General features: G+C 32.8%; 1 protein-coding gene across 5 annotated transcripts in view; it reads right to left on the reverse strand.

Annotated features, from left to right (window-relative positions):
• Positions 1-23,913, reverse strand: part of LOC127731070 (alpha-2A adrenergic receptor-like) — a 64,652-nt gene that overhangs the window by 27,194 nt on the left and 13,545 nt on the right. The window contains exons 1-4 of one of the 5 annotated variants that reach the window (XM_052239921.1): positions 13,494-13,892; positions 9,542-10,465; positions 8,471-8,594; positions 7,714-7,959 (exon numbers count right to left, since the gene is read on the reverse strand). The exons of 1 other annotated variant lie outside the window; for it this stretch is intronic. In XM_052239921.1, coding sequence (XP_052095881.1) covers positions 7,856-7,959; positions 8,471-8,594; positions 9,542-10,438 — 1,125 coding nt within the window. In that variant the 5' untranslated portion in view covers positions 10,439-10,465; positions 13,494-13,892 and the 3' untranslated portion in view covers positions 7,714-7,855. Of the gene's footprint in view, positions 1-7,713; positions 7,960-8,470; positions 8,595-9,541; positions 10,466-13,493; positions 13,906-23,913 lie in introns of those variants that run through there. 3 more of the 5 variants (XM_052239928.1, XM_052239927.1, XM_052239926.1) reach the window with 3 other exon arrangements.

A 23,913-nucleotide genomic window follows, 5' to 3' on the forward strand; every position in this document is an offset into this window, starting at 1 on the left:
AAAGAGAATACGCAGTAAGTTAATAAAACCTGCTAGAGAATTTAAAGAGAATACACAGTAAGTTAATAAAACCTGCTAGAGAATTTAAAGAGAATACACAGTACGTTAATAAAACCAGCTAGAGAATTTAAAGAGAATACACAGTAAGTTAATAAAACCTGCTAGAGAATTTAAAGAGAATACACAGTAAGTTAATAAAACCTGCTAGAGAATTTAAAGAGAATACATAGTAAGTTAATAAAACCAGCTAGAGAATTTAAAGAGAATACACAGTAAGTTAATAAAACCAGCTAGAGAATTTAAAGAGAATACACAGTAAGTTAATAAAACCAGCTAGAGAATTTAAAGAGAATACACAGTAAGTTAATAAAACCTGCTAGAGAATTTAAAGAGAATACACAGTAAGTTAATAAAACCTGCTAGAGAATTTAAAGAGAATACACAGTAAGTTAATAAAACCTGCTAGAGAATTTAAAGAGAATACACAGTAAGTTAATAAAACCTGCTAGAGAATTTAAAGAGAATACACAGTAAGTTAATAAAACCAGCTAGAGAGTTTAAAGAGAATACACAGTAAGTTAATAAAACCAGCTAGAGAATTTAAAGAGAATACACAGTAAGTTAATAAAACCAGCTAGAGAATTTAAAGAGAATACACAGTAAGTTGATAAAACCAGCTAGAGAATTTATAGAGAATACACAGTAAGTTAATAAAACCTGCTAGAGAATTTAAAGAGAATACACAGTAAGGTAATAAAACCTGCTAGAGAATTTAAAGAGAATACACAGTAAGTTAATAAAACCTGCTAGAGAATTTAAAGAGAATACACAGTAAGTTAATAAAACCTGCTAGAGAATTTAAAGAGAATACACAGTAAGTTAATAAAACCAGCTAGAGAGTTTAAAGAGAATACACAGTAAGTTAATAAAACCAGCTAGAGAATTTAAAGAGAATACACAGAAAGTTAATAAAACCAGCTAGAGAATTTAAAGAGAATACACAGTAAGTTAATAAAACCTGCTAGAGAATTTAAAGAGAATACACAGAAAGTTAATAAAACCTGCTAGAGAGTTTAAAGAGAATACACAGTAAGTTAATAAAACCTGCTAGAGAATTTAAAGAGAATACACAGTAAGTTAATAAAACCTGCTAGAGAATTTAAAGAGAATACACAGTAAGTTAATAAAACCAGCTAGAGAGTTTAAAGAGAATATACAGTAAGTTAATAAAACCAGCTAGAGAGTTTAAAGAGAATACACAGTAAGTTAATAAAACCAGCTAGAGAGTTTAAAGAGAATACACAGTAAGTTAACAAATAAAACTGCTATACAAAACAGTCAGGAAACACGAAACTGTTAGAGAACATAAATAGAACAGATAGTAAGTATGAAAAAACTTACAAGAATTATGTAAAAAGAACAAATAGTAAGGAAACAACAATCTGATGGAAAATATAAAGATAATAAACAGTAAGTTAGCAGAAAACCTGTCAGAGAATGTAAAGATAATAAACAGTAAGATGAAATAACATTAAATCATAACAACAATATGATGAAGAATTTTGCTAGTTCTACGCATATTATTCTATTGATTGTGTCCTATTGATCGTGTTATTTGCTATTTTTAATACTAAAGTAATTTGCGATCATGTACAAATTTTGTCGCACCTGTTATTATAAATTGATCGATAAAATTACACAGTTGTACATTTACAAACACCTGTTTTAAATCATAAAATTCAATACATTGTAAATTCATGCCTACCTTGAGATGGCAAATTGCTATTTGGATATAAGAAACTGCTATTTCATGAAAATTTTTATCATTCAAAACTCTTAAAACTGGGCTGAAATTGAGAAATATTGTATTAGTAATGCTAGCTTCCATTTGTGTATATAAAAAGAAGATGTGGTATGATTGCCAATGAGACAACTTTCCACAATAGACCAAATGACACAGAAATTAACAAATATAGGTCACCGTACGGCCTTCAACAATCAGCAAAGCCTATACCGCATAGTCAGCTATAAAAGGCCCCGAAATGACAAATTTAAACAATTCAAACGAGAAAACTAACGGCCAGCGCCTGCATACGGAGTATATATCTCCCAATTGATACGATATTTCAGGGCTTGTGTTTCCTATCATGATTTCCTTGAAAGAGGATTGCTGCTCACAAGGAAGCTATTAAGCCAAGAGTTCCAAATGGTGAAGTTGAAATCATCCTTTCGCAAATTTTACGGACGCCCTCACGAGTTGGTTGACCGTTATGGAATAACCGTTTCACAAATGATATCGGATATGTTCCTTATGTCGTAACTACAATACCCTTCCCTTTTCATGAATGTGACTTACCGAATTAGACTATTTACCGGATTTGTAATAACATAAGCAACACGACGGGTGCCACATGTGGAGCAGGATCTGCTTACCCTTCCGGAGCACCTGAGATCACCCCCAGTTTTTGGTGGGGTTCGTGTTGCTTAGTCTTGAGTCTCATGTTAGTACAAACCCGGTAATAAGTCTAATTCGGTAGGTCTCATTCGGGGAAAAGGGGACCGGATTGTAGTTACGACATTTGGAACATATCCTTTATCATCTGGTAAACGGATCATCTATAACAATCAACCAACTCGTGATGGCGTCCGTAAAATTTACGAAGGAATGATTTCAACTTCACCACTTGGAACTCTTGGTTTAAATGTTGTGATTTATTTATTACAATTCCAGCGTTGATCGTAATGTTTCAATCTCACTTTCTAATTGACCTGTATATGCCTTTTCTAATTAGTTGTCATGATTTGGTTTGAAATTTTGCCTAGTCGGTTGCTTCTTTTGTTTAGATCTAGCAACTGCTTCCGCTGGCATTTTTTGATTAAATGAGTCTTTTCTAATGTTATTTGATTGACATGTTTGCTTGTTGGGGCTAGGACCCATGTTTATACCATTTGAACTTTCAATAGTTGTTGTATTGGGTGTTGTCATATCTGGAAATGATCTTTTTCTATTTACCACATCAGGTTGAGGACTTTCAGACAGTATAGCATCTATATGCCCTTGTTCATTCAAGTAATTATCGGTAGGTTGCTTTGAAGCGTAGAATAAAATGTCTGAGCATACTGGGCATATCTATTCCTTATCATCCATGATTAATGGGTTTGAAATACTTCCGCATGAGAAGTGGATCCATTACTGACAATGGCCACATTCTATTGTGTTTCACCTGCCTCCTGATTACATAGAGGACACAAACAGACATTTATAGTTTCTTGTGTTAATTTTTTCCTGTTTATATCAAGTATATCTTGGCTTGTCATACATGGTGCGGTTCAGGTGTTTGTCCTATCGGATGGAGTCATCGAAAGTGACTCTTGCACACTATCAACTATACAGGGTTTGTTTATCTGATCATCATAGTGCATGGGTATTTTTGAACATAGGTCTGTATATATATCTGATACAAATAAGACTACACGGTTACCATTGATTACTACTCTGGATGATATGTGGTATAGGTTTATGACAACTTTTAATATTCTGCTCATTGGGCCATCTCTTAATCTATTGTATACTTTCACACAGGTATCTATTTTTGCATTTTGGCAGTATAATCCCTCTGTTGTTTTGGGACCGAATGTATTACTATTGACCAAATTCAGGTACTAAACTCAATAACAAAGTTATTGGCTATCCATTCAGATACTATATGTTCTTTGTTACAACTATCCTTTGTTTTTTTCTAGGCCTTTTGTTGGTTTAGATTATAGGATCTCAGTGAATGAGCTGCATGATGTAAGTTTAAAGAGCTTGCAGATGAACATTTCCTTATAATCCTTTTTTCATTCTCCATCTTGTTACTGATAGTATCTACAGTGATCACTTATCTTTTGTTATAATTTAGAGTTTATGTGATAACTGCCACCTAATGAAGGAGAAAATGTCAAGTAGTCTAGTCATTATCTAATCAGATCGTATTTATATGGTTTCAAACTAAAACTGGATACACGTTCGACGGATTTCCTATTTGTATGAAGTTTTATTCTCTAATTATACTTAAGGTCTATCAATGTTCTGAACAGTAAACATGCCTTTGGTTAATTTTACGTTCACTTTAAAAGAAGACGCTTGAATAAAAATATATAAAGTCTAAAATCTAAAAGTTCGCTATTTATTTTAAATGGAGGTCACTCTCACTTTCAGGTGTGAAAATTGTATGGACAAGTAGGAGTGTATACACAATTAAAATGTCAAGAATTCGGATAAAACACAAGAAAGTTTATTATATCAAAAAACTATTCTAAAATTGGTGCATGTGGGGTGAATATCAACAGTAAAACTACAAAATTGGTGCTCGATAAAACTTCGTGTTTCCACACTGTTCAGTCATGACCCATTGATATGAATTTTTGCTTCTTCATATTACAAGATTTGAACATCGGTCGTCCTAATCAGAATTTCCTGAAGCAGCAAATAATGACAATTTCGCACATTGAATTTGAATTAAATCAAAATTGATCAACGTAATGCATAAAATCAAAACATTAGGACTATTCTTTAAATATATCCCATTTTTGTATCTATATTTGAAACGCACATCATTCTATTACATCTTCTTTATCCCATCTATACTGAACTATATGTCTTAGACCCCGTTCACACTAGCATTTTTTGAATCGATCTAAATTTGAATCGATCTTAATAAAACCAGTTAGCGTTGACATTATCTTTAATCCTAACAATCTCTATCGTTCTAATCTGAACCACTGCGTTCACGCTTCAATTAGAAATGCAATCGATATGACCTAATTACCCGTGAAATTTTAAACACTGTGTATAAATAGAAATATTTAATCAAATTAATGAGTTGATACACACGCTTGTACAAAAATAAAGGATGAAGTTATTGTTTCACTTGAATTACAACTTCAAATGTTGATACCGCTGTTCGTATAGTTTTGTTAATTTTCAGCCCTTTTATGTTGGTCATTCATTTTGTAATAAATTGCACATGTAATTTTGCCGCCATTCATGCGCACAAATTATTTTCGATTCAATCGTACTAGTTAAGATCGATCTCTGCGTTCACATTTAACGTTAGATCGGTTCACTTTAGATCGATTCAAACTGAACTACCTCTTTTGGTGTTTTAGTTTAGACCGATTAAAGATCGCTTCAATTGCGTTCACATTTGGCTTAAATCTAAAGTGAACCGATCTACTTTAAATCGATCTAAATGTCCAAGTGTTAACGGGGTCTAATTCTCATTAATCTGTCAGCATCTTAAACTGGTATTTAAAATTTAAAAAAAACATCGAAATAATCGATACAGGCAAATAACCCGGCATAAGGTTGCCTCTCTATCAGAGTTGGCACTGTTATTCCTTTCTAGTCTTGAACTCCACATTTCATTTAGTTGAAATGATGTGCAGGCAGAATTAAACAGATTATAATATTGAGTTCTGGTTTTGTTAAAAACAGTATAAAAAAGTACCAAACTCCAAGACAAACTCAAAAAGGGTGAAGTCCATAAAAGCTGACAAAATCAAACGCTATCAATCAAAGGAACAAGTGAAAAACAACTGTCATACTGTGGATTCATTATTATTCGTTAGATACCAATTTTCGTGGAATTCGTGGTTACCCGGGAACCACGAATTCCAATGTACAACTAATTACTAATTTTCTATAAGAATGTATGCAGATTTTGGCAAAACCACGAAATCAAATATCCACGAAAATGCAAGTTTTCCCCAATCCACGAAAAATGGTTTCCACGAAAATAAATCAATCCACAGTATTCCTGACTTGATACAGGCATTTCCCGAAGAAAATGATTGGTTTAACTTGGTTTTATAGCTAGCTAAACCTCCAACTTGAATGACAGTTGTTTATTGTTCCATTAGATTGACAAAATTGCAAACTTTATCAAACTACATCTCCGACTTTAACTTGTTTAATTATCAGATTGGATGGGGAAACGATCATTGCAAAACGTTTGGATTGAATAACTAGGTTAATTTTAAAGTATACTTATTTGGTAGTTTATATTCTTTTATCTTACTTCATACGTGTTCCATCCCATCCATGTCATATGGCATATTGTCAAACATAATTATCTTTATACAATTCATCTGTGCGGTGGGGGGGTGGGGGGGGGGGGGGGGGGGTACAAACAAACAAAACAACTTTTAACTAAACAAAAATAAAAAAAAATCTTTGATTACTTAAAAATATACAGACATACTCGAAATATATCTTCAAATTTTACCACTAAACTACACAAACTCTATATTTTTGATAACCTATGCATTGGTTATATTAGATAATTATGCTTGATAATCTAAATGGTAAGCTTCTTAATTGATATTACATAAGGGATCGGTACTTGATATTTTCAACAAACAAATGTACAGATTTCTAAGTATGAAAAATGGAAAGATAAAAAGATGTGGTCTGATTGTCATTGAGACATTTATCCATCAAAGACCAAATCACACAGATATAAGCATCTATAGGTCAGCGTGCGGAATTCAACAATGAGCAAAACTTCGTCGTCGCTAGCCAAAGGTTACAATCCGACCTCATTATCTGATGATGTGGTCGGATCGTAACACTTGTCTAGCGAATAAATCAACACCCATGCCGTAAAGCAAGCTGTAAAAGGCTCCGAAATGACAAAATTGTCTATTTTGACATGTCACTTTACTCATGTTAAAAGTCAGATGTATGTTGTTATTGCAAACAAGTAAGTTAAGATAGAAATAAAATCAGACTTAACCCATCATTTTCTTCGGTAAGTGCCTGTAACAAGTCAGGAATATGACAGTTGTTTTCCAATTGTTCCGTTAGTAGATATAGTAAAGCGTTTGATTTTGGCAGGTTCTATGAACTTCCTCTTTTGAAATTACCTTGGAATTCTGCATTTTTGTTAAATATACTTTTGTTTGGTTTATTAACGTCTACTGGTAATTATTGCACAGCAAAAAAAAAGATATGGTGTAATAACTGACGAGAAAAAAAAACCCCTATAGTGTATCTTCAGGATGAAAACAAGTATCTTCCGCCTCTTTTTTTACAATAAACGTTAAAGGCAAGGACTACACAATGGGTTCATCGGGATGATGGTTGTGGAATTTGGAAGTTTGGACTGCCGCTAGGGAAATATAGTTTGCTTTACAGGATCAGAAATTTGGCCTTGCAACAAACCACTTGCTGTCTCAAAAAGAGTTGTTGCAAGGGTGCATTCACAAGCAGCGAGTGTTGCTCTTTTCCCATACCAGGCATCGAATTAATTAAATGATGCCATTCCGGACGGACAAAGTTTTGCATGAATGTGTCCCACACAGCTAAAGAGCCTCATGAAGGAGAAATTGAGTTCAATTTCTTTACCCAAAGATACCATCTTGGAGATAAATGATAAGTAATAGTCTGTGATAAGGCAAGACAATGGCCGGTAGAATAATACAAACATTTACAACAAGTATAACTAACAGTATGCACATCCGGGGTACCCGCTGTATTGTTGAAGACAAGAAAACACTCGTGGCAATATTTAAGACAAAGAAAGGAAGACGGAAGTCTGGTAACCAATGCATGAGCAAAATAGACAGGTCATATGCCTTATATTAGTTATTCGTACATATGTTCGTTTGTTGTTTTAATTAGTATTACAGTTCAACAGTTGCATGAATTATGGTTTGGTAATCGCAATAATCATTCTTGGATTGCCTTTATTCTCTTTAACATAACCAATATACACAATATTAGTGTTACACAACTACAACACATTATTTGTTTGTCTTGTTACTTTATCATAGATCGAATTAACCAATGACATAATTCCCTAAGGTTGTCTTATTGCATATTATCCTTTGATATTTTTGTTTTGTCTGCCTTATTGTCTATTAGGTCAATTTTTTCCCTGAGATCTCCATCTGTTTTCTGGACGCTTTCACATGCTAAAATAAAAATAAAAGATTGATGACGACTGTATAAATAATGGTACATGTATTTAAATATCTCTATAGAACACACTATAGTTTAGATCTGTCATCAGATAAGAGACTTTTCATTGGTATAAACTAAGACACCGAATACTTTGCTCACAGTGTGTATTAAATTGTGTATTAAATGTATATATTACATTTAATACACACACATTAAATAGGTCAAACTGACATTAAAAATAAGAGAATTTAAAGGCCAGTAGTTCTTTTCACAAAAAATCTGCTAAGAATTATATTGAATATGCATGACTTACCAAGTATTCTTTTAGGGAAATATGAGAAAATGCTGATTATTGTATCCTAACATTGCCATGGTAATTTGGTAACTTATATTATGAAAATAGATTGTCATATTGTTTTTGGTTTTGCTTTTTTTTTTATATGTTGCAAATCCTTCTGTTCCTACAGTTAACTTTATAAAAACCATTTTTATCGTTAATTCTTATATTACTTTTACACTTACCCGTACTCCTACTACAGCAGGTAAACTTTTCCAGAATTTCTATGTAGCCTCTTTTAAAATCTGGAAACCGAAATGCATAAATAACGGGATTACAGGCGCTGTTTGTAAATCCAAAATAATAAGCCTGAAACAAGAAATCCAATATAGTCTATAGATCGGTAACTTTGTTACCCACTAATCAACCAAAGGCAATGAAATACACATCAATCCTTTATCAATGACTCATTTGTAATATTTATTCATTTTTAAACGTTTCTCTGTGAAATAATTGATAAACTTGTTAAAACAGCACTCATTTTTTTCTTTAAGCAAATAGCTGCTCTTCAATGAGTTTTATACCGTATTATAGAATGCTAGCAGTTATTGAAAGCAATGTAAGGTTTGGTAACTATGTTGATTGGATCTATTCCATCAAACGTTTGATCTTGAATGAAAGGATGCTAGGTATGCATTAAGATCTGCTTCCTAACAATACTAGAAGAGTAAGAATTGGCTTGGCTGAGAACTAAACTTAACTATAAAGGAGCTGACTTCATTATTCAAAGAGAATTTCTATTTTTATGAAGAAACATAAAAAAAAATGGAGTAAAGATCTCACGGTTGATAGATATTTAATAGCGTGTGTGTCCTTTCATGATTTTCGTGATGGATATTTGCTACTTCCATATACATTAAGCTGCAAATAGGAAACTATTAAGACCAAATAAAAAAATAAATCTCTCCAAGCATTTTACGGAGGTTATTACCATTTGGTTAACAACAGAGGAAAACCTGTATATGTGTCATAGCTATAGTTCAATTATTATTAACTGAATAACCGGATGTTATTTTTTAGTTTTCAGCACAGCTGATGCCATTGGTGAAAGAGGAATTTTTATCCTTTTGGAGCATCTGATCATCATTTGGTTTTGGCGAGTTACGTGTGGCAAAAGCTTCAGCTTTCTGACTAGTGATTTGTTCGATAAGTTTGTTATATTCTAGGTTTTTTGTTGTCTTTTATTGTCTCCCTTGTTTTTTTTATCAATATCTACCGTAAAATAAAATAAAAAAAGTTATTTTGATTTAACTTACCAATGGATTTAGAAAGGCTGGAATTGAATCCTTGTCCGCCGTGAAGAATACATAGTTCGTGTAGAATAAGTATGGGAGCCAACATATTACGAAACATGCTAAGACAATAATTAGAGTATTTATTGCAGCCTTCTCACCAGCCGTCCATTTTAAGCTTGAATCACTACAGGATGACTGACGTCTAAAGACAGCAGTACCTCTTATTATATAAAATATCTTCAAGTACATAATGAGCATAATTATAAATGGAAGCACTAAGTTTATTAATAAATTGCTCAAAGACAGGGTTACAGATTTAACTGTAAAAATCGGATATTTCGGACCACATTGTGTTGTTTTAACTTTATATTCAGCTTCAGTTAAAACAAATGTTGTGACGAGGGCAAATAGAACTGCCCATATCCATGATGCTGCAATCATACCGTAACAAACATATCTGTTGACAGGTCGTTTTTCACACTGCGATAATCGTTTTACAGATAGATATTTATGAATACTTATATACATCAAACTATGAATAGACGTAAACAAAAATATCACGTTTAGGATAAGATTCAAGCTACAAAAAAAAGATCCAAAATGCCATTCCTCGTGAATAAGAGTATACAGCGAAACAGGAGCTGCACATACTGCTGTCATTACATCAGAAAATGCAAGATTAAAAAGGAATAAATTGGTGCCGTTATCCTTTCGCTGCACGTCTTTATCCAGCAGAATCGCTAACATGACCAGTATATTTCCTATAACTGCAAATATTATAATCAGTATTAACCACACACTAAATACAGCTGTTAATGTTACACCATAATAATCCAGTTTAGTTGTGCCATTTGTTATGTTACTGCTGTTTTGCATGATAGTTGAGTTTAAATCAAAGTCTAAATCACCAACCTCCATAGTCAGTTTCAACTTACATTAAATAACCTGCAATTAGAGCATTATTTTTAGCATGTGACAAAAATACTTTCAATTTAATCAGTTTCATGTTCGGCATGAAAATGCAGGAAATATTTGCCATTTATTTTTAGCAAATAAGTAATATATTTATAGTCTTTTTTTATCTCAATTTTTCTCTTAATTTTAATTAAATAACACACAAAGGATTGATAAACGAGCTTCGTCGAATTCAAATGCTAAACAGAAATTGGTTTCTAATATATTTTCAAATGAGAACATATATTTTAGATTCTTGTAACCGGAAAAAAATACACGTCGGGTTTAACTAGTTACACAAGAACTAATTATTCTTTTTGAGTGGCTGAGTTATTCTCCGTTTTTTCATAGGACTTGCTTTGCTGAGCTTGTTTTCTGTTTAGTTTTAATTGATAGTTTTTTTTGTCATTTTACCCTGATATTTGCAACCATAGTATTTTTTTGTTACATTTTTGAACTAATGTTTTTTTTATTTCTCCTTGATATCTCCTTGTGTCTTTTATGTTTGTTTATTGTTTAGATCATATATTGTCCTCTAGATATTTTGTTTTTGTTGTATTGGTTGCTGTTTTATACAATTTCTATAACATGGAAGTGTCAGCTAAGTAATAAAGGGTATAAAGTAAAATCACAAAAATACTGAACTCCGATACATGCTGTGGACAATGTTTTCTTTACATTAAAACCGACAAAACAATGGACTGGTTTAATATAATTTGTTCCGAGTTGCTATGCAATATTTAATGAACGAATGATAGTTTGTTCAAATCAATTTTACATGATTGTTCATGTTGCCGAACCAATGATTGTCGTATATATTAATATATCATAAAATGATGCAAAACTTTACTGTTTAATTTGCATATCGCCGTTTGATCCCATGATGTTGCTATTTGCCAAATCAGAAATATTATTTTGTTTTAGTTTATAGTTTAGCAAAAACAGAACCCTTGCTGATGGTATTTTATAGGATGATACCAAAAACTAAAAACATGAAGACGAATATTAGTTCAACTGTGTGATCGGTGATACAGGATAACAGGAAATGCTTTTTCCCTCCATTAAAGAACCTAGTCTTAATCGAGTTAGAACTCATGGGATTCGGATAACAGTTTTCCCTTCCATATTTTGTCTATTCCATGCCTGAACTTGTAATTTACTCAACATCTGTAAGCAGAGGCCAAAGATGCTTGAATGATAAACACGAACCCCACCATAAACCGGAGGTGATATCAGGTGTTACGAAAGGGTAAGCTGATCTTGCTCTACATGCGGTACCCATCGTGTTGCTCATGTAAGTAAACTATGTTATATTTGTGCTGACTTAATGGATTTTAATGACGTCGATAAAATACAAATAACATTTCAAACAGAACAACACAAATGGTATAGGGATTGGCAAAAAAGAAGGAAAATAGGCCACAAAAATATAAGTAGAAGAAAGAAAGACGGAACTCTTAGTAAATAGCATTATGTATACTCTGAACATTGACAAAAATAACAAATCATTTAGATCATGTCATTCCCGAAACAGTGGATACAGAGGAGATGGTTAAACTTACGAAGTTCACATTATCACAGCTTGATGTGTGTGTATCCGGAGGCCCTGATAGCTTTATGTCATATTTCTAAACATTCGTGTGAATTGTAAATTCTAACAAATGTATTTAAAATGCATTTTTAACAGATTTGTAATTTTCAAGTTTTCAAAAATGAAAAAAATAGAAACATCTAAACCTAAACTCTAAAATAAATAATCTAATGCTTTGGTTTTTCATTTAAATACAAATGCATTTTGCTTCCTTGCTGTCTTCAAGAGAAATATTTCATAAACACAGAGCAATGAAGATTTTTTTGCTAATATCATTTTGGTTTTTGGTGTCAATTTAAGTAATAACGTCAGATGTTTTTTTTCAGTTTCATTCGTGTTTGTATAGCTGTGGACAACTAATCCTTTGATCTAGTTAACTCACATCAATCACACATGTTTTCTTAGTTTGATACAATTACTTGAATTTATTATTCCAGATGACAACATATCACTCCTCATTGGCATTCGAATTAGAACAGTTGAAAAACCCAATGAAAGCATTGAAAGTTAAAACAAAACATAAAAATTATCGTGCATATCTGGATACGGCCATTTACGCTTTTGGTAGAAAAACCTATGTTTTTCAAATGGACTTCAAATGGATTAAATATTCTATAAATCACAGACATTTCATGTTAAATCTAGTTATATCTCCAAGAAACAGCGTAGAGGGTGGGGATTAGATGACTCAGCTGCTCACCCTACCAAAAATGGGTCCAAGTTCCTTCCCTCCCCCTCCCCACCCCGACCTAGGAGTGTTGACTCATGGGCTGGTGATAACGTCGGGGACAAAACCACTAGCTGCATTGGCAGCAACCAAGTGGTTGTTGAAACTGATTGATCAAAGATACATGACTGAATATTTAGTACGCAAGATTCGGGTTTTGTTACCAAAGGCTTGAATCGGAACAATTAGAAATTTAATAAATTACGAATTTGAAGACCAATAAAATTCCTGCAAGTTGTGCCAAGTCTGTCTTATGCCACCTTTGCCAGGGTGTATAAAAGCCATTATATTTCGAATGATTCAAGGCAAGGTTCATGGTTTATCAGAGTAACATATGATTAATTGTTCAAAAGAAAAACCCATACGCCTTCTTCTCCAAAGGCATACATCATATACAAGCAGAGTTCGACAAATTAGCTATATAATAATTTTTTTCAATGTCATTTTATCTTACAGCTTGCCTTATTTTTTATGAGCATGTTCGTTTCTTCTAAAATAGTAGCTTTATACTACATTAATAGGCAGAGAATTAAATAATACGCTACGTGATCAGAGTGAGTTAACAGTCTTGTTATATGTAAATAAACGACATATTAATGACATTTAGATATCATCCGACTTTAAAAAGTATTGTTTGTTTTATATTTACTTGATCACACACCTTGTGTTTTAAAAACGATGGAGAAGAAAAGATAACTTACTTTCTTCTTATCTGTAATAGCAAGAAACTGCAAATAGGAAAATCCAATCTAAATATAATTATGCTATTGTTTCAACATGGTGGATTATTCAAACACATATTTGTTCCTGCATCATTACATGTTTAAAGTTTGTATCCCTCAATGAAATCCAATACTGAAACAAATCCTCTTTTAAAGATTCAATGTCATTTCTACTATTTTGTTGTAATCAATCACCACACTTTAAAAGTAAAAGTGTGGAAACAGAACTTTAGAGTTAATTTATGTTTCGATTATACGGGAGTCTATTAACCAGTGCGCCGGCACTTGGTTCAATAACAAGTTGCAGAGTTTAAACTCTGATTGTCAATCACTTTATCATATTGTGTATCAACGTCTGGCAGCTTAAACATTCTACATGTATTTACGTAAATATCATACGGAGGAATTTCTAAGTTTACAGATATTTGGAGGCCCTCGATGTGAAACATATGATTACATCGTTGAGGGAGAAGCTTTTGTATTCAAGTCCGGTGATATTTTATTAAAATAAACGCAAACATCAGTAGTAAATCTGTGAATTTAATTTATTTTGCTACTTGTCCAATCTGTAAAAAACTAAATTCGACAAACCGATGATAAACTACATTGTATTTAGTCATTTAAGAGAGCATAGCCACATATAAGAGATCGTTCCGTACGAAACACGTCATGCAGTGAATATTTTGACCTTTGCGGAAATGTGTCTATTCTAGTTTTTCCGTTTTTTTTAAATATTTATTGACAATGAAACTTTTTTAATTGCATATACAAAAGCATTAACAATATCTAAATCGAAAATGAATATACACAGCTGTTTTATAACTATGACGTTCATGTACTATCTGCAGAGCCGAATGAACGACCGAAAGCGCCAACAGATAAACTGACAATGTTATGGTTGTGACGAAGATTACCTTCTTAGGAAGAAAGATAAGAAGTTAGCAATATCCTTTAACTCTACGTTCCGCTATATAGATGATGTTCTCTCACTAAATAATACAAAATTTGGTGACTATGTTGAACGAATCTATCCCATCGAACTAGAGATCAAGGATACTACAGATACAGTAAAGTCTGCCTCATATCTTGACTTACGTCTAGAAATTGACAATGAGGGTCGGTTGAAAACAAAACTGTACGACAAAAGAGATGATTTTAGCTTCCCAATTGTGAACTTTCCATTTCTATGTAGCAACATTCCAGCAGCGACTGCATACGGAGTATATACCTCCCAATTGATACGATATTCCCGGGCTTGTGTTTCCTATCATGATTTCCTTGATAGAGAATTGCTGCTCACAAGGAAGCTATTAAACCAAGAGTTCCAAATGGTGAAGTTGAAGTCATCCCTTCGTAAATGTTACGGACGCCATCACGAGTTGGTTGACCGTTATGGAATAACCGTTTCACAGATGATATCGGATATGTTCCTTATGTCGTAACTACAATACCCTCCCTTTTCACGAATATGACTTACCGAATTCTCCCTTTTCACGAATATGACTTACCGAATTAGACTATTTACCGGATTTGTAATAACATTAGCAACACGATGGGTGCCACATGTGGAAGAGGATCTGCTTACCCTTCCAGAGCACCTGAGATCACCCCCAGTTTTTGGTTGGGTTCGTGTTGCTTAGTCTTTGGTTTTGTATGTCGTGTCATTTGTACTATTATTTGTCTATTTGTCTTTTTATTTTTGGCCATGGTGTTGTCAGTTTGTTTTCGATCTATGAGTTTGACTGTCCCTCAGGTATCTTTCGTCCCTTTTTTACATTGGTCAAACAGGAATTTCACTTCAAAAAGAATGATAGTTCACCGACAACAAATTCGTCAACCGATTTATAGACTTATACCACTTAGATGTTTGAGCAAGCATGACTATGATTAGATATAAAGTATTTCCATAATATCAGTGTACTGAGAAACAACAGAACCACAGTGAATTGATAAAAATACATTCATAATTATACACCGAATTTAAACAAATACTTCTTTTTTTCTAAATAACAGAAATATTGAGAAATTCTAACGTCTATATCAGGAATGTGTAACAACTTATTTTATCGTTGTATAAATTATTTGATCCAGAAAATTACTCACCTTGAAAAGTTTTCCTGCTAAACTATATACAAACATTCGGGGAGAGAAAATTTTACATTTATATAGATTACTTTATTTAGCTAAGAAAGTCAATTCCTTATGGCATGATATCCTGGTAAATTTTTCCAAGTTGCAAAATACGTTGAAAGTTGAAATACTGATATTCTGGCCCAGTCCATATGGCTGAACCCAACAATTAAAATAGATGTCAAGATGATTTCGAAGTGCAAATGTATTGATTATAGTGTATTCTTTATTAACGATCTGGTGTCAGATAATAATACATTATTTTCGTATGAAGAATTTAAGAAAAATGTATATCACTACTAATTTTGTTGAATGTAATGGTTTTATTAGTGCAATTCCAAATAGATGGAAAAGTATGATAGAAGATAGTTCTAAATTGGACAATATTGAAAATAAGTTGGTAGATAAAGTTAAAAGAGAATCAAAATCCTGTAATTTTTTAAGGAATTATTTATGGAAGATAATAAAGTATTAGCTTTATCTTCCCGTAATAATTGGGAACTAGATTTAGATATGCAGATAGAAGATTTGAATACTATTTACTCCATGCCTTTCATTATAACCAGAAATTCCTTTTTACAAAATTTCCTTTTCAAGATTGTTCATAGGATTTCACCATGTAATTCATTTTTATTTAAATGCAAATAAAAAAAAAACTGAACTATATACCTTTTGTTCATATCAGAGGAAACATATTTCCCATTTTTTGGGGATTGTAACTTTGTAAAAAATGTCTGGCTATCCATGATAGACTGGATTAGAAATTATGAGATTTTCTTGCCTTTTAGCGCAAAAGCAGTCATTTTTGGTGTGTCTGAGGCTTTTGTTAACAGTATAACAGTAAATAATATTATGTTGCTATTTAAATACTATATATATACAAATGTAGATGTAAGAACATATTGCCCTCAAAATATGGAGGAATAGAATATTTGAAATATTTGATAAGTGTGAAAAAATACATTGTATTTTTCTAAACCCCTGCACGAAAATCTAAGATAGATCAGAAGTGGCAATTGTAAGAAGAAGCATTTAATTAACCAAATCAATTGTAATATATCTTATTATTATACCTTAGTATGTTTTTTCTATACAAAAAATAATGAAATATTTGTGCTATTTCATTCCACAGACTATTTGCCAGTCAATAGTTTCAAAGACTTTTACCCCGGTCAATAGTTTTATAAACATATTTCCCGTACTTTTTCATACTAATTTTTTATTGGACAACAACGACGTCATTGACTATAAAGTATAATGCTTGGATTTGTGCGCCTGGCGACGTTAACCTCTGAAATATCGTAAACGGTATAATCTGTATGTGTCTGTCGTCGTTATTTTAAATTAATATATTACTTACCAGAAGCAATTAAAAAAGAAAAAAGTAAAACATAACAAATTTATGGTATGGGGTGTCGTCGTCTTCATAATCTGGGATTGCTTTGGTGTACGATAATTTATGATAGCTAGCGTTTATTATATGCACGGGAATTTTTACACAAGGATTCCTGGTCTTGATTTTAGTAAATAAATTATTGACAAATACCACACGAGCAAAACAAAAACCTGATAGTTCACCTTGTGCATGTTTATGTGACTATTTTTTCAAGTGATGTATGTAGTCTTCTGAGAATGTTGTTTTGTTCGGTATAATAAAACACTTACCGACTTGTTATGAGTGTAATAACAAGTTTGTTATCCCTTTGAAACTAACTATTGCCCTCGGCTTCGCCTCGAGGAACAGTTGGTATCTCAGGAACAAAAAACTTGCGTTTTCATCTTTTATTTTCTATATATTTGTACTTTTACTTGAAATTTCTATTTTAAATATAATTTATATAATCCGAACAAATAAGAAAAAAACATATATATATCCTAACGTTTTCCTTAAAATGGTTGTCGCACAACTACAATTAAAACTGACAAAACAGCCTCTACTTGATTAGACAGTTTTAACATCGTACCCTTTTCTGATATATACTTCTTTCTTTCTGGATTTTTAATGGCTATAGTCCTCGTCCCACTATAACAATCATCCAGATGAATAAAAGAAAACAAAAACTGTCAATTGTGGGCTAGTAAGCTCCTATAAGGTGCAGCTACGTAGAAAAACGATTAGTACCAATGCCAGAGACATTTTTTTCATGTTTTGTGAGTCGAAACAATCTTAAAACGTTGCCCGTATTTATCGATTCTTGTATGTCAAAACAGATAAAGGATTGATGAATTTCGAACTCGGTACTGACATGATGTTTAACATACCTTCCTTAAATTGTCCATTCATAAATAAGGAAATTATTAAGAACCTATGGTTTCAACAACCTCAGACAAAATTGACCTTAATAGATTTGACTATTATTTTAAGGCCCGGTTTTGGTCATATAGCTCTTTGCATGTCTCGGTACCTATACTTTTGATAGGGCAATTTCTGCTTACCCTTTCGGAGACCCTGAGATCACCCTAAGTTTTTGGTGTGGTTCGTATTGCTCAGCCTTTACTTTTCTATATTGTGTTTTGTGTACTGTTGTTTGTCTGTTTGTCTGTTTTTCGTTTTCTTTTTTAACCATGACATTGTCATTTTATTTTCGACTTATGAGTTTGAATGTACCTTTTGAATCTTTGGCCTCTCTTCAATAAATTCTAGGCTTTCAAATATTTGGCTATGATCATTCCTGATGAAGGAAAATACATAAAAGTGCTTCGGAATGATAAAAAAAGGTGTTATTTTCAAATTTTGAAGAGTTGTTTTTCTTTATATGATCATAATGTTCCTTTACAATTAAAACAAATCCCTCTTATTTACTTTCAGTGTAAACGTATCTCTGAAGCTTTCATGATTCGTGATATGTCTCTAGCTTATAGTCACAGTTTTAATTTGTTACTTAATTATCAAGATAAGATATGGTCAAATTTCCCAATTCATATCAAATTTGGTTTAAAAGCAAAGCAGTTTCGGAAAAGATGTCAAAAATATGTTGGCTAATTAAAATTGTCAGCCTGTAATGAAAACATGTCGAGATCATCGTAACCGGACCACGAAAGAAACTAACCTTACTTTGTCAAATGTTTGTCAAAGAGATAATGTAAGCCAAGAACTAATAATAATAATACTTTTGTTAGCATTTTGTGTCAATTTTGAAGATTTCAAGTCCTGTTTTCCCCCACACTGATAATATAAAAATAAGGAGATGAGGTACGATTGCCAATGAGACAACTATCCACCAAAGTTCAAATAAAGTAGATGTAAGCAATTATAGGCAACCGTACGGTATTCAACAATGAGAACAATCCATACCGTATAGTCGGCTATAAAAGGCCCCGACATGAAAATATGAAACAATTCAATTCAGAAAACTTACGGCCTAATTTATAACATAACAATTAACGAAAAACAAATATGACAGACATGAATCAACGACAACTACTGAACTCCAGGCTCCTGACTTGGGACAGGAACATAAAGAATGTGTCGGGGTTAAACATATTTGTGAGCGCTCAACCCACCCCCTAACCGGGGACAGAGGTGAAACAGCACAACATAAGAAAAAACTACAAAAATTAGTTGAAAAAGTCTTAACTCATCAGATCGATACAAAGCAGAAAAACATCAAACATAAACATAGACCGGACGTGCAGCAGGGGCAGGATATTTGTCCATCCCTCATCCCTAATAACAAAAAGGACACTAAGTGAAGATCTAAGAGTACTCGCAGTTACTGACAGCTAGTTCAAAGCCAATAACAACTAAGTCACTCTTATTTCTAGATAGAAATAATACCAATTACTATATTTTTCATTACTAAACCTGTTGGAAACAGTCATGCGACTGAACAACAAATCAGATGAAGATTATTTTGGGTAACAAACCTATCATTAGGCACAAACGCTATCATTTTACAGATGAGTCTTATGTAAACGAAACGCGCGTCTGGCGTACGCTAATTCAATCTCTATGATGAATAGAGAGGATGACCAGCCTACTAGTTCCATATCAATTTGGCGCTAGACAAGACAAAAAAAATGCCATTGTCCCCTTCACACTATAATATTGATCTAGATGAAGCAAAGAAAACAACTGATCTTTACAATTTTTTCTCATGTTGTACGGTTACACCACTGTCCCATGCTAGGGAATGGCTGAGCGTTCACAATATAAAAACAAAGTGATGTGGAATGATTGCCAATGAGACAACTCTCCACCAGAGACTAAATGACGTAGAAGTTAATAACTGAATATCACCCTACGCTCTTCAACAATGGGCATTATCCATACCGCACAGCTAGCTATAAGGGTCCCTATAAATGTTTGTAGGAAAATAACCTCCCCCCTGCCATACCAGCATGTTTAAACCCGCCACATTATATATCTGCCTGCCCCCGTCAGAATCCTGTAATTCAATGGTTGTCGTTGGTTGCATTTTTTTTCGTTTGAATGGTTTAACATGTTGTCGTGTTTGGGCCTTGTATTGCTGCCATAAGGTATGATTTTTGCTATTTGTTAAATACTGTACGGTGATCTGAACAATAGTTGCTTGAATCAACGTTATTGGACAATGTTTACTATTTGTCCATTGGCAATCATACCACAGATCCTATAGGTCTCCATTTATCTCTATTAAACATTTGGATTGTGCGTAACAAGTTAAGATATTCCGGACTTCTTTTGATAATTTCTTTGTTGTTGTCTTGTTCTATGTTGCTGAGCTAGAATATGCTTTATCTAATGTTGGTCAAGCGTCTATTTTTTTTTAAATCCTTCTTTTATCACTTTTTGTTTTGTGACAGAGTTTGTATTAACTTTTTAGTATGGATAATTATTCAAACACTTGTGATATCTCGTTACTGCAACTAGTATGAGTACTCTACGTTTGACTGATAGAGGTGTATCTAATAGAAGCTTAATCACAAAAAATAGACTGAATTTCTTTCTATTATCATTTGTTTGGATCAATTTTATAGTGCACACAAGTAACAAACTATTAAATACACAGACAAGGGATCTTATGAGTTAGGCAAATAAACTGAACTGTAATATCGCAAGTGATGGTACGGTCAATAACATTTCGCGACAATCGGAATATGATTTTACTATTATTTCTACGTGATCAATTGCCTGTTAAAATTTAAGAAAGATTACACTTAATATTTTCATATCCGGCCATGAATAAGTGTTTGAAGACAAACATGTAAAGATGGTTGGTAAATTTGGTGTCTAAGTTTAAAATATTGCACTGTTTGATACTGCATATAAAGTCAATATACAAGGTGCACTTGCAATACAAAATACTTCAATGATTTAAAAGGCCAAGGTAATGATAATAAAGGTGCTGATTATAATCTTTAATGAAAACTACAAACAAATAATAAGTTATCTAAAAGATTAAAATTCATAAGGCAAGTTTGTATACAATACAAGTTCAATGATAGAAAAATATGATTTTTTTTTTGTACGAGATTGGGTAAGTTAGGAAGGGAGATGTTTATCGAGCAATTCAACAGTTTCTAATCGTATACAAAAATGATTTTATTTTTGACATTGATCTAATATTGTTTCATAAAAAAGTAAAATCACAAAAATACCGAACCCCGAGGAAAATTCAAAACAGAAAGTCCCTAATCAAATGGCAAAATAAAAAGCTCAAACACATCACACGAATGGATAACAACTGTCATATTCCTGACTTGGTACAGGCATTTTCTCATGTAAAAATGGTGGATTAAACCTGGTTTTATAGCTAGTTTAACCTCTCACTTGTTTGACAGTCACATAAAATTCCATTATATTGACATCGATGTGTGAACAAAACAAACAGACATAATAGGTTAAAATGTCAAAATAGGGGTACAACAGTCATCATTGTGTTTTAATCTTAATCACTAAAAAAACAAACAAATATGTAACAAAGAAACACAAAAAGGCATATAGACAAAGCACACAAACACAAATGAAAGACAAGAATACAAAAATTTACCATAGCACAATAATGCAATGACGGGATGTATAAGTACCGAGCCCCTTCAGATGGATATCACCAAAAATAGACTAAACAATAAAAGTAATATTCAAAAATTCTAATAAAAGAATACTATAACACGTTATAAAGATAATAAACAACGTCAGAACCCAGAATCTATACTTCAAAACCAACGTGTATTTTTTGTGAAGTTGATACGGAATATTTATCAACAAGGTCTTGGTACCTTCCGATGTACTTTTTTAGAAAAAGGACGAGACGTTCTTTGACATACCCCTGGTTCATCAACTTTCTGCTCAGACAGACACTGGTGACGTTTTACAAAGTCTGAGTAGCAGCTGCAAGCTCTTGAATACCGAATGAGTTGAGAAATGTATATTCCATATGCAGGTGAAGTTGGTATATTGCTACTAAGGTTGGGGAAATTAATAATTTCAAAATCAAAATCGTCTCGTTTGTTATAGATTCTGGTACTGAAATGACCGATCATGTCAAATTCGAGGTACAAGTCTAAAAATGAGACAAAGGAAGCCGTGTATGTTGTTTCTTTGATTTCTTGTTCTGGGGAACATATTAATGGAACCCAATCAGAAAAGTTTGGATTGTTAATGGAAAGAACATCATCAATATATCTGAATGTGAAATTAAATGACCGGGCTTCTTTGGTCTTCTTGTTTTTGACAAGTGTCTGAAGGAACTCCGACTCATATGAAAATAAGAAAAGGTCGACAAGGAGAGGCACACAGTTCGTTCCCATTGGAATGCCGACAATTTGTTGAAAAAGTCAACCTCCAAATTCAACAAATATGTTGTCAATAAGAAACTCCAGCATACTGATCACTTGTTCGTCTGTGTAACATGTTTTACCTTTTTGTTCACTATTAACAAAATATGCCGTATGGTATCCCAGAGTGATAAATTTATAGCGTGTACTACCATTTTTATGTTGAAAAGCATTATGGATCAGTTCTTATAGACGATTTTTCAATTTCACATGGGGAATGGTGGTATACAGGGTTGAAAAATCAAAAGTTTTCATAGAACTAATTTCAGAATAAGATCGAGATTTAAAATTATCTAGAAGTTCTTTATAAAGCATCTAAAATAGCAAAATTTATATGGTAACATACAATCAAACTTCTTTCCCATCCCTAAATGAACTAATGATTGTAGAGAAAAGAGAAGTAATATGGAATTGACATTTTACAAAGCACCACTGTGTTGCTATATTTAGGAAATAAACACAATAGGAAATTTTCTATATGCAGTAGAAAATTATTCTAAATATTTGTAGTGATGTTCTAAAAACAAGGACACATTCAATTACTAAGAATTATCATCCCACCTTCATAAACAATTATTGTTACATTCACGTTCAGACATAACACACACAGGAAACACATCAACTGTTTAACAATGGCCAGTCCGTATCATAATAAGCGTATAAACCTATATAGAATGGTTGTACTATATAGGACAGTTGTTATCAACTAGATAGGGCAATAAAGAATTTGTTAATTAAAAAAAAATCGAAATAAGTGTTAGGGATAAATAGTGAATGGAGAATATGGCAAATTCTTTATGCCTTGTAATTACGACCAAGAAATTAAACAAGTTTTGCTAGAACAACAAAAAAATTTATGTCTTACACTTTTGTGAAGGGCTTACCCTTCCGTGGCACCAGAGATCAACCTCAGTTTTTGGTGGGGATCGTGTTGCTCAGTCTTTAGTTTCTATGTTGTGTTTTGTGTACTGTTGTTTGTCTTTTCGTCGTTTTTCGTTTTTTCCTATCGCATTATAAGATAATAAGGAGATGTGGGGTGATTGTCAATGAGACAACTATCCACCCAAGTTCAAATGATGTGGATGTGAGCAATTATAGGCAACCGTACGGCTTGTCTGTTTTTTATTTATGAGTTTGAAATCATTTGGTATCTTTCGCTTCTCTATTTCTTTATATTTATTTTTTTTCTGAAACGTATGTTTGTACAGTGGATTCTGCCAAGAGATCCTCTTTTAATGTATAGCAATACGCTTAGCTTTCTGCACTTCTCTGTCGAAAGTTTTCCGATAAAAAATAATTTGTTTCACAAGTTTTACGGTCGCAATCGCCAATTGTTGGAACGCCACAATGTCCTAGTAACTGCACTTTTCAGACACTTGTTTACTCCGTCTTATATTTCACAAGTCTACGTTTGTATTATTGACCTGTGACTATCCTAATTTTAAAAACCAGTTTTGCAATGGTTAGTTTACACATATTTCATTGTTCAAAAGGACAAATGGATTAATCA

This window comes from Mytilus californianus, unplaced genomic scaffold (assembly GCF_021869535.1).
Source record: "Mytilus californianus isolate M0D057914Y unplaced genomic scaffold, xbMytCali1.0.p SCAF_2, whole genome shotgun sequence".
NCBI lineage: Eukaryota > Metazoa > Mollusca > Bivalvia > Mytilida > Mytilidae > Mytilus > Mytilus californianus.